Source organism: Gossypium raimondii, chromosome 6 (assembly GCF_025698545.1).
Source record: "Gossypium raimondii isolate GPD5lz chromosome 6, ASM2569854v1, whole genome shotgun sequence".
In the NCBI taxonomy this organism is placed as follows: Eukaryota; Viridiplantae; Streptophyta; class Magnoliopsida; order Malvales; family Malvaceae; genus Gossypium; species Gossypium raimondii.
Window position 1 is genome coordinate 27,068,091 of NC_068570.1, and position 13,166 is coordinate 27,081,256.

At 28.5% G+C, this 13,166-nt stretch overlaps 1 protein-coding gene across 1 annotated transcript; it reads right to left on the reverse strand.

The window, feature by feature from the left end:
• Positions 1 to 648: 648 nt before the first annotated feature.
• LOC105774382 (lupeol synthase) lies at positions 649 to 12,143 on the reverse strand. Its single transcript, XM_012596870.2, has 18 exons — positions 12,006 to 12,143; positions 11,578 to 11,795; positions 7,495 to 7,680; positions 5,237 to 5,326; positions 4,876 to 5,073; positions 4,703 to 4,787; positions 4,440 to 4,606; positions 3,583 to 3,885; positions 3,347 to 3,466; positions 3,129 to 3,251; positions 2,929 to 3,027; positions 2,761 to 2,817; positions 2,620 to 2,666; positions 2,398 to 2,541; positions 2,128 to 2,305; positions 1,780 to 1,860; positions 1,282 to 1,365; positions 649 to 1,082 (listed from the first exon to the last, which is right to left on the reverse strand). Exons 2-18 carry the CDS (start codon positions 11,770 to 11,772, stop codon positions 972 to 974), a joined length of 2,268 nt encoding a protein of 755 aa, XP_012452324.1. The 5' UTR covers positions 11,773 to 11,795; positions 12,006 to 12,143; the 3' UTR covers positions 649 to 971.
• Between the last annotated feature and the right edge of the window lie 1,023 nt (positions 12,144 to 13,166).

Genomic DNA, 13,166 nt, shown 5'->3' on the forward strand with positions numbered 1-13,166 from the left:
TTGAAGCCCAAGGACGGTTTCTTTCCATCCAAGAAACTCTAATTCATTCTCTATTGACTCTTTACCAATCGGTTCATCTTTCTTTTTGTTTTAATTTCGTTTGACTCTCCTTTGTGACAACTAATCTGTTTTCGTTGTTTCAGTTTACATGTCTAGAGATGTAGGATAAATTCCCGACTTTGACAAACTTTACAATCCGCTCCCGCATTCATGCACATCATTCTTTATCACTAAAACATAACATTGCAAAGATAAGTTACTAAAATGTAAGCTAAAGCAAACAAGAGTGACTATTTTTGTAGATTACCCTTATGAATAATATTTGAAATTTGGAGACTTAAAGTTCTGTAATTTGTAATTTTGAGGATTTTTATAATTTTAGTTTCAGTTTAAAATGATAGCTGCTTCTTTGCATGCTTATGAAATTCTTCTCCAAAATATATGATGTTATTAGTCCTAAATCTTTTAGTTTGAGATGGGACAACAAGACCCTATCATATATAATTCTTTTTTCTAGGATGGATTATGATTACCTTTCTTTTGAGTAGCGGCATAATTTAATTTCTATTGAAACTTAACATTGTGTTGAGTTGAGGGGGGAAAAGTCTAGAAAAAGATTTTCGGAAGACAGAAACTGGAAACAACAACTTTGCAAACAACACCATATTATACTATATATATGGATCTTCTTAATTAGGTCCATGGAATATGTTACATGAAAAGTTCTTCTGCTATCTGTGTTTCAGTTTAGTTGTTTTCTTGACTATTTTGTATACACTTCGCATTGGAGGGATAGATGGACTAGTTTGAAGACCACCTTGAGAGGACACATTTTACAATCTCAAAGACAAGTAAAAAAACCTATAAATCATTGGCGTAAATTTAACAGAAGAATAAACAGGGCGATGCATTTGTCCATTTTTTTGAGATATTTTACATATTATCGTCGTATTGCTGAAGATGAACCAAATTCATGCAAATAGAATCTGCCGACGATATTCTCCAAGCGCCCATATGGGAAAGATGTTTCGGAATGAGGAGTAATGCAGTGAGCAATTTCTCATAAATACTCCTGTAATTTCCTATTGAAAACAATCATTAAGATCCTTAAGACTTCTGCTGCTCAGAATAAAATGTGACTCTTAAAAATGGGTGTATATTTAGAATGGTGTGGTGAATTTTTTCCATGTATATGGAGAAATTTTAGAGATCATATCTTCATATTCATGTTCAAACATAAGTCTCGAACACAGATAAGAAAATGATGATTCATATTTTTACCTGTTGAGGGAAGTCGCCATCTTCCATCTGTGAATTAATCAGGACCTTTATTCCACGATGAATTGGTGTAGGATCCACATCAGCCTACAACACGATGGAACATTACTTAAGAGCTGGCTTTATAGATGGATATCCAGTTAAAGTAAGGCAATTCAGCAAGAAAAGCTCTATTATTCTTTGATGATTTCAAGTTGGAAAAGCAACAGTTGATTTGTTTAAGCGTATAAAGGGTGAACAAACTTCATGATTTAGTTAGATTTTCTAAATTTTGCACTGAATCATGAATGTTTGAATGGTTAAAATCTATGTTATACGAATTCAGATGTGTTGCATACAGGTAAGTGCTTTACATGGGTATAGTCAGATTTTCCATTTTTTTATGTATTTGGAAGATCCTTAGGGGTCATAGACCCATACTCATGTGTCAGATATAAGTAACTTTAGAAAAATGTAGAGTCAAATTGACATAGAATAAAACTTTAAGTACTTCAGACTCACCTGTCCGGCATCAATGAGGGATAACAATGCCCATGCTGTTTGGACTAAATTTGCACGATTTCCCTCCAAGTTGGTATATACCTATAAATGGAATTGAGAACTGAAGTATTTGCTGTTTATAACATTCAATTATGCATCCATTTGTTCTATTTTAGATTATTTGCTACCGAGTATGAGTATTCAATAAGGGATTAACATTTTGACAATGGTAAGATCAGATTTTTTAAGATTTTCTTTAAAGGGTTTTTGCAAGTTATATCCATATTGGTTAAGGTACTTTAAGAAAAATGAAGACTCAAAGCAACATAGATTGTATGTATATTGAAAAGGTAGGCTGATTGTTCATGCCTTGGTTTGGCTAGAGAGGTAGCTCTCCCCCCATGCACCGTTCTGCAACTGCTTTGACAATAAAAACTCACAAGCTTTGCGCATTGAAGGACTGTTCTGGTAGTTTTTACCGCAGGCTGCCAACCCTTCCACTGCAAACCATGTTCCATAAGTGTAGCAAATTCCCCAACAACCATACCTGTTTCATCATACTATCATATATATATGATTGTTCTTTTTGAATCATAGACATCATCATTGATTATATTGAGAATATAAGGTATAGTCTACCATGAACCATCTGGATTTTGTGTATCTTCAATGTATTGAATCCCCTTTGCTATGCAACGATCGATGTCGACCCTTCGATGCTTGGGATGTAGTTTTCGAAAGAGTGAAAGAGCTTGAATTGCTGAAGAAGTACATTCTACATACCTAGAGTGGAGAAAGTATGAATGTTGGAGTAAATACTAATATTATTGGCTAAAAGCAATTGCACTGAAGAATGCTTACTCTCTTTCTATGAGAGTGTCTTCAAAGAACTCAGTAGGATTGAATTGCTATGGAAAGGAAAAAAAGTAGTTGTTAGAAATATGGTATGATTTTAAAAGCAGTAAAAAAAATGAAGTGGATAAATGATGCCAGATGAATTACCTCTAGCCAACCATAAGCTCTTTGAGGCTCCCAGGCCGGGAAACCGCCATTGTTGCTCTACATTAAAGGTTAAAAAATGTTCATTATTAGGACTTGATTCTAACAAAAATTGGATGGCTACTCATTATTTGCATCTTAAGTGAAATGTCCTTAACATTGGGTTCTTACTTGTAGGGAAAGTATGACATTAACAGCGTCGTAGAATCTCCCAGTTTCCAGTTTTTCTCCAACAAGGTTAGTTGGCATTTGTGAAAACAAAAGTGAACACTGTAGTAGATAACACATTTCCAATACTTGTATATTCATCTTTACCAAAAATCAAGAAAAACATGGCATTACTTGTATAACTGGTGGGGTTTGATTATTACCTTTAACCCTTCTGCAGTACAATCAGAGACTTGCCAGCCATGATCTTGTGTAGAGAAAGTCCATGAACCTTTTGATATATGTCGGTACATAGCTGAGAAGTTGCCAGAAGGGTTTTCTCGTACCTTTGAAGATAATATCATTTAGTTGATTAAGCTACATTTCAAGGTTCAGATGGCCACTGCTAATGCAAAACAATATTGGAAACTAAAGAGTTAACCTGTGAAGCTTTTAGAAAGTCATGTGCCTTGCGAAGAGTTGGACCATATTCCTCACTTAGATCACTCGACATGATAGCCTGAATAGCAAAAGCTGCATCCCACATTTGACAGCCGAAAGTCTGCATAATATAAAGGGAACTGGTATATCAATATTGTTTATCATAAGTACCGTTGGAATTAACAAAAGATTATATACAAATTTCTCAATTCCTAAAACATGGGATTGATCTTTAACCTGCATTTTCAATCCATCTTCTGCAATCCAATAGTAATCTGGCAATCTTGCTAAGTGACGCTTATATGCTTCTGAGTTTGGGTCTTCAACCCAACAGGCTATTAGACATAATACCTTTTCTACACACCCAATACAGAGGTATCTGCTGTTCTCATCTTCATAATGTACATGTTGGATTGCAACTTTCATTGCCTTATCTCTCAACATAGAGAATGGCCATCGTGTTAATAATGGTTCGCCGACATGGTAGAGAAGACCCCATGTTAGATCTTGAATAGGAGGATGTGGATAGTAAAGATCCTCCTGAAACAAAACCCATATGAAGTTTAGTATTTGGCTACATATATATCGATCAAACTTAAAATCTCATAATCATTTATTTGTTGTTTCATTTTTTTTTTAAAAATCATTTTATTAATTTTTCAACTAACACGACTTGAACCTATGTCACACTTAAGAGCTATGAACACCTTAACTATGAAGCTAACATAAGTTTTCTCTTAATCTTTAAATTTATATTATTTGTTAAATTACCTCAAAATACATCAGTTAATTAAAATTATTAAAATGAATAAAATTATAATAAATATTTTTTTCTTTTAATTTTTAATAATTAATTAATTACTAATATAGAATACAATACAGGTGGACTGACATATAAGCAAAGTTAGCAGATGTAACTTCCATCAAATTTGGAGTGATCTGACAAATAATGCAAGTTTAACGGTTCAAAAATGAAAAATTAAATAAAAGGTTAAATTAACTTCTTTTTTTTTGTAAAATTGAAGTGCCAAATAGATTATTATGACAATAAAAAATAATAAGTAAGATTAAACATTCCCTAAAAGGAAAAGCACCTTGGCAACAGTGTTTCGAGCTGCATTCCAATTTATTTCATGGTAAGGTTGATTGTATAGCTCTTGCCTTATTTGTTTAATCAAACTAGTGATTGGACCAACAAATCTCTTCCCATATAAGTATGACATTGGCATGTAAACTAATCGACAGTAACATAACATTTTGCCTGCATTTCATCAATATAGGATCACTTGGTAGGGTCTGAAACATACTCATGCTCATGTAATATATTAAGCCAAGAATTAAAATATATTAGGAAAACCTGGATGGATTGGAAAGAGGTTAGGTAGAAGCCAAAATTCTGGAGGCATAGGATTGCAACCGGCCCATTCATACACTCCAAGTACCTGTATTCAACATAGATAACACTACTTTGGAATTGAATGTTTAACTTTGCATTTAAGTTATAATTAAAGCTGGCCATATAATATGTACCGTGACCCAGAACTTTCCCCAAGACGGAATCGCCACTAGACCACCATGGTCAAGTATCCATTTTCGACCTTTAGAAACAGCCATTTCCTCATCATCTTCAATCCCCTCTCCCAGCAACCTTAAGGTAATATAGCTTAATGCAGTTCCAAACATTGTACTATGACCCTCAATGTGTAGTCCCCAACCTCCATCTTCATTCTGCAATTCGAAATAAACTCTACATGAAGTTCATGATATGCAATTTTGTTACTTATTTTGTTCAAGAGGGAAATGGAAAGAATAAGGATTTTGTGCTTTTAATATTCCTCAGTATAGAAACAGTTGGTTTATAAGTTTCTTTATTTGAATCTCAATACTCTACCTGATGATTATAGATGTAACGAATGATTTCTTTCTGATGTTCAAGAGATAATACTGCATTGAGGTTCCCAATAACATACAGCGCCATTACCTATGTATTTTCAATAGCAATATTGTAAGATAAAATAATAATTGTAAAATTTTCATTGATAATTAGAGAATAAATAAAAATGAAAATGAAAAACTGGCTAGTAGAAGTGTTCATCGCAGGGTAGTTAGTATCGTACAGTATTAGTCAATATGTGCCGCTTTGGTTCTAAATTGGTATTAAGTAATTCATGTTCTGCTCCTATAAAAATTTATGTGCGTTTCTATTGTGTTAGTGTGTTTCGACCCATTTCAGCCTATACTGACTTATATATGTAGATTGTTCTAGCTGATGTAAAATTTTAATATTTTAAATTGACTTTTAATTTTTATCATAATTATTTTTAATTTTTCTATAATTACATTTAAAATTAAAATACAGTTATTAAATTAATTTATTGAACAGAATTAATAATTTTAAAACTTATATTTACATATAAATATATTTGCATGCATGTATAATATATAATTTATAAAGAAATTATAAATTAGATTATAAATTTATATATGTGCAAAATATTTAAAAAATATCAATAAACTCGAAACATTACACCGAAACACACTAATATCGATACGTACTAAGATCAGGACCAAAACGATATATCCACATATACGATACTAACTACCTTAGTTCATCTGTTAGGTTGGGCATATGTTTGGTGCAACACCATAAATTTTTATATAAGCCTAGTCCTATCCGAAATAAGTGCCCTATATTTTATCCAAGTTTCTAATATTTGTAAATGTTTGATTTAATCATATTATCTAAAAATATTATGTATAGTTAGTATTTAGTATTTTAATATATTTTATTAAAATTTAAACATATTTTAATATTTAAATTATAATATTATATATTAATTTTTTATATAAACTACGTAATGCATAAAAAACAAAATAAATATATTATAAAATTAAAAAATATTCAGGCAAAGTTTGAATAGTAAAATTTAAACCTAAGTTAAGTGCATTGGAATAACTTAAATTAAAATTATTCTAAAATATAAATTTTAGCCAGATAGTATCATATCATTTTAAATTCATACAAATATCATTATACATTCATTTATATATAATATTTTTTAACTTTAGTTAACTTACTTTAAAATTAATTAAAACTTATATATATATATATATATATATATATATATATATATAAGCAAACACGATGAAACTAATATGCCAAAAAAAATTGAAATTTGAAAATGCTAAAATCGATAATTAAAAATAAAACTGATAAAATTCATAAATTGAAAATTGAAAAAAAATTGAAATCCCAACTAATTTTTTTAAAAAACCTTTAGCAAAAAGCTGAAAATTGAAAAATTATAACCACTTTTAATGGTGTTATCAAACTTTTGTATTTAATTAAAATAAACTTTGAAATAGAAAATTAAAAGAGAAAGAGAAAGAAATATTTGACAACATTAAAACATTATAAGAAAAACATTTTTATTTTATAAAAAATTATTTTTAAATAAGGGTGCGTTTCATAAATTAAAAATTGAAGTACTGAATTTTTATTGCTAAATTTTATAAGTGTTGAATTTATATTAAAAATTATTTAGTAAATTATTATATATAAGTATTGAATATAAATATATTGTTTGATAAAAGTAAATATTGATTTTAAAAGATTATTTATTTTAATTTTAAACTTATTAATATAATATTTTATATTATTTTAGATAGTTTAAGATGAAAAATAATTTATTTCAACTTTTAATAAAACAAAATTCACTTAAATATTTTTACATAACAACCTACCTATTTATCTTATTCTAACACTTTTTTTTGTTGAAAATTTTATATTAAGTAAAAATCAAAATAGTTATCATCTAAATCATTAAATGATGAAAATTTTCATTTCAATGAAATAAAATTATCATACACACCTAATTTTAATTATAGTTAAATTAAGTTAAAAAAGATATCATATGTGAATGGTCATGGGTGTATTATAATAATACTATTATTATATCTTTAAAAGGTAATGATGTGATATTATTTTATTAATGTCTAAAGATGATTCTAAGTTATTCCCTTTTAAAATATTAGTTTTTTCTATTTTTTATTTGTTACTTAACAAGCATTTTTGCCAAATTAATAGAAATATTAAACGAAGAATTGGGTTTGGAGGCGGCCCTTGTCCTAGTAGTGGTGGTAATTTACCAAAGGGGGGAGGAAGAACAAAGGACCAGCGTTTTCAGCAGGCCAGTGACCATCATGAGCTTGAAGAGAAGAATAGAAGCTGATAGCCCTTCTAAGTGTAATTGTTATGCCTTCCTCCGTCACCTCCTCATCCTCCTCCACTTTCACAGCCGGTGGAATCGGCCCGCATGGATTTTCTTTCCTAAGCTGCAAACGCATATGAAATATTTCCAAGTCATCAATAAATTAAACAAACTAATGTATAAATTAATTTAAAACAGCGTTCGCTTTGATATATTCTTCATTTTTGGAGGCCTATGTAGCTTATGTTTTGAATCTAGGGAAATCCAAGATTAGAGTAAAATGTTAATTGCCTAGTAGGACAAATATAAAATAAAATATAATCATTTTGTGGACTTTTTGTTTACTTTATCTTTATATAAGAAATAAAAGGGATTTATGAAAGTTACGTAGGTGAATTTTGATTCCTAGATTCCCAACTTGCGGATATTGGAGGTGACTGAAGATGCCCTTTGTTTTTGTTCACTTTTTTTTCTTTAATATTCAAAGAAACAAAAAAATTATATTTATGGGTTGACCAAGCTTAACCTTGTTGGTGCTTGTCGAGAACTGGGGATCAACTGCCGACTCTCATTCCTAATTTGCTTACCAACTGCATGCATCTATTATATCTTTCATTAAATAAAAATCAGCTTTAATTTTTTTCAAAATCCTGATTATTATTTTGGTCGTGGGTACTTTTTAAAAAGATAAATTAGTAATTATGAAATGTGTTTTATTCTCATAGATGAAGATTGAACCATAACTTCATGACTAAAATGAGATAAACAACCACCACACTAGACCTTATAATTTAACATAATTTTAAATTTATTATATGGTAAAATAAATTTAATCTTAAAACCTAAGTTTGACATGTTATACTCTACAAACATCACTTCTCAAATCATAAATAAGTTGTGATAAAAGAAAAGCTTAATAAGAAAAATAATTAAGTCTTTAGTTTTTTTTTTTTGTTCATTTATCAATTAAAACTATCATGTGTGGGTATGGCAAGTGGCAAAAACATCAATAAAAATTTATAAAAGAATATTTAAATTTTATTAAAATTAGAAAATAAACGTAAAATTTATAAATATTTAATAATTTTTATAACTTTTATTGATTTTTTTCGTCAGGTGTCATAATCACGGCATGACACGTTACAACTTTAATTGAAAAGAAAAGACCAGAGATTGTTAAATTTAACAATCAACTATTAAAATTAATGATTAAAAGATATTTTTGATGCATTTTGATGATTCAAGTATCCAATTAAGTAAAAAATAGAAACTTAAATGTTTTTTTTTAAGTTGAAGGAATTTTACACCCTCTTTTTAAGTCTAAAAGAAATGAATAGAGAGGAAATAGAACGAATTCTTAGGAAGTAACAACAATAGTATTGTATGTTTTGTACTCATCAATCAAATTTTTATTTAGTTGAAAAATTATTAAATTTTTTTATAAAGTAATAAATATTATTTCAATATTTTTATATTTTGATAAATATAAAAAATACATGCATATAAATGAAAATCATAATACTTAAACTTAAGATATTATTATCTTGACTACAACTGTACTATTTGAGCTAAGTTATATTTGACATTTATATCAATTTTTAATAATTTATTACATAATTATGTTCTAGGTGAATCATATTATATATATTGTGTAAAATTTATGATTTTACACAATTTTATAACTTTTATATGATTAATATTTTAACAATTCAACTGTCACATTTCATGAAGACATTTGTACTTCATACATGTAAAATTTTAACCAATCGATATCTCTATCATATCGATCTAAAATAGTCTATATTAATATATAGTTAATAAATTTAATATGCATGATCTATATAAATAGAACATGTAATGTGACAACTAAATTATGAAAATATTAATAATATTAAAAAAGATGTAAAATCATTTCATTTATAATATATATATGCAGCCTCACTAGATCCTGCGTTGCAAATAATGCCACTTCACTTGTGGACAGTTGGTTAGCTCTTTTAACCGTAACTGATTTCTTATATGTTTCTCTATCATTATGTTCCTCAAATTGGACAAACCAGAACGGAACAATTGCAAGTTTTGTGCTTACAATACATAGGATATTCCGCTTACTTTCTACGGAGATTCATTCAAATTTCAGAGATAAGATTTCATAAAATAAAATTTTGTAATTCTTCCAACTAAAATTATTGTTTAAATACGTTTTATCAATAAATCAGTCTGCCTATAGATTTATCTATTTTGATCAAGGTCGTATTAAGGGGGGCTGGTAAGGTCTAGTCCTTCTTAAAATAAAAATTTTTCATTTAGGCCTTTTAAAATTTTAAATTAATAAAGGTAAAATTGCACTTTAACCCTCCTAAAATGATAAATTTTTATTTAATTCTTTAAAATTTATAAAAAAATAAGATATTCAAATAGTGAAATTACGTTTTTATTATCGTAAAATTTATAATTTAATTTCACCCCCTAAAAAAATTTCTAACTTCCACCCTAATTTTGATCACCAAATAACTTGGGTCCCATAACAGCAAAGTTGTATTTAATTTGTTCCTTTCATCTAAAACTCAACTTTGACTCGTTCCCACTTCTTAATTAAAAGGTCGTCAATATCCTAAAAATTCAAATTTGATATATTCACTAATCTCGAATTTTGAAAATTTTTCTTAATTTGATCTTTTTAAATTTATATCTCTTAAAAATAATTAAGATGTGATGATGTGTCATATAAATTTTAATTTTTATATAAAATTTAAAATATACACAAAATAAAAATAAATAAATGATGATATGACACAATTTTATAGTACCACATCATTATATTTTAATAGAAGTTAGACTGGCCCAAAACGAGTTAAACATTATCAAATTTTAAAAAAATAACATCCAAGTTTAATGGCAAAATTGAAAAAAATTTATCAAACTCAAAGGAAAAACATTAGTATATTTTTAAGTGAAATATGAGTAGATTTTATAGTAAAAAAGAGCTATTTTATTAAAAAAAAACAAGCAATTGTCAGTTGAAAGATGATATAATAAGATAAGTTTATAGTAAGATAGATATGGCAGAACTTCAATAGAAACCTGTAGTAAAAGAAGGGAACCGACGAAGGAGCCTTTAATTGAAAATTGATGTACTCAAAGGTGAATTGCGATTGCTTTAATCCTTCTTGCCTATTTTTATTCATATCATCTAGTTGTTGCATAATTTGTGTAAAATAAAAATATTGTGGGACTTTAAATTTATTTAAATATGAATTATAATTATATTTTTTCAATTTTTTGCGGGTTTGATGTTTAACAATTTTAATTATAATTATTTTAAAAATAAAATTAGTTATATTTATTTTATATTATTTTATTATTAATTAATGGTGTTATTAGAAATGAAAGCTAATTTTATAACCCCACAGAAATATTACAATCAAAATTGCCGAGTAGCATTAATTTCTTAACTCAAATTCATGGAATTCTTCAAATTTAGATTATCTTATGATTAAATATCACATAAATCATGGATGAAAAATAAAAAGCTTACAAGGTTATAGTATATAAAAATTATAAATGAAATATGTGTCATTGTATTTACTCTTTAGAGTTATTCATCTTTTTCCCATTAATATATAATGAAAATGGAAGTCAGGCTGACCCGAAAACGAGTCTGTAATCAAGCCTTGGTCCACTTGTCATGAACACCTATTTTCTTTTCAGAAAAAACCATTGATTGTATATTACCATATTTATAAAACTTATATATATGATGAAAATTATGTCTTCTACATAAGCAGTTGATTTGCTTTTTGACATAAAATGACTATTTTTTGAAAATTGGAAAAGTCTTTTAACACTGATGGAGAAAAACGCCACGGTTGCCGTCAAAGAAGAAGAAGAATATAAATGAGTGAGAAATGATCAAATTAAGATTATTAAAAAAAAAAAAAAACTCTAAACAAGAAGCCTCTTACTTTGTTGATAAGGTTAATCCAAAGATGAAAGATTGCAGGTTAAATAAATAAATTACCTGCATTCTCAGTAAGAGATCAGAACTTTGTTTGAGTCGAAATCGATTGTTGGTGAATTGAAGCCGAAGGTTCTCCACATGGGCTCGTTCCTCGGGGCTTCCTGCATCTGGGTCGAACTCCCAATGCTGCCTTCCAATGTGATTGTTCACTGTGCTTAGCCATGGACCATCTTCTGCTATCTTCAGCTTCCACATTTTCTTTTACTTTGCTTCTTCACCTACCAATACACAAACCAAACATCACTCCATCAACTATATATGTTTTCCCCCAATTTAAATAACTTCATCTCAAGACTGCAAAATTATCAACTGCAATATGCTCAGGGTTCAAAAACATTAAATGAAGAAAAATATTAGGTATCACAAGAAATAATTATTCCGTTGAATATATTTCTTATATGTTTCGACAAAAAAAGGAGGACAAGTACCGAAAGCAAATACTGAAGGAATTCCTTTTTTCTTTTAGGATGAAATTGAATTCACTTATTCAAGAAAAAGAGAAATACTGAAAGGGCGGACCGAGGGAGTGAATGCAAGTCTGTGAGAAAGGTTGGCTTTTATAAATGCGAGGGAGGAAGTGAGTAAGGCGCGTGATTTTACATGTTCAACTTTCTATTTCTCATTATTATTATTATTATTATTATTATTTATTTTAAATATTATAGTTTATTTTAATCTATTTACATTTTTAAATATCAATTTATGGGAAAAGATTTGATAACTAATTTTAGACTCCACAAACTGAGTTTAAATATTGACAAGTGTCAAAAAGAAACAAATGATATTTTTTAAGATTGATTGTGAAAAAAATTAAACTACCAATATATCAAATATTAACCCATCAATTTACTCGTAATATTAACTCAACCATCCATTTCACAATTATACTACATTGGTAAAAGTATCATATAGTCCTTATATTATATGCCTCAATTTGCATTATGATCAATAAGCAAATTGTCATTGTACGTTTGATGGAGCAAAATAGTCCCTCCGTTAAAATTATGTCATTAATGTTAAGTGTTGATTTTGGTGTTTTATATATACGTTATAAGGTTCTCAATTTGAAATGGAACTGTTTTGTCTTATATGTCATGTCAAGAAATATTTTAAAAAATCTTAAAAAATTTAAAAAATCATAAATAAATATTAAAAATTATGAAAAAAACTCTTCAAATTTAAATTATATAGGGATTAGATTGTCATTTTTCTTTGGTAGAAGGACCAAAATGTAATCATGGATATAGTAAAGGGACTGCTATGGTACTTTTACACACATTTTCTTAACATCTCAACAATAATTTATACTATTGTCATACATAAGCTCTCTGCCATATCAATCTTCTCCAGCACAGGCTCGCCCACAATGGAGCTCACGTAATAACCCAAAGACTTTCAAAACCATGGGTTCAACAAAAAGTGAAACACAACCTCTAAAATGTACAAAGGTATTTCAAAACCATATTCAAAGTGAGGCAGACGAATAGCCCTAACCTCTGCATTTTTCCATTTCCTCTGTTAGGGGTAAGCGTTCGATCGAATCGAATGAAAAAATTTTGACTTAATCGAGTTGACGAATCCTATTTTAT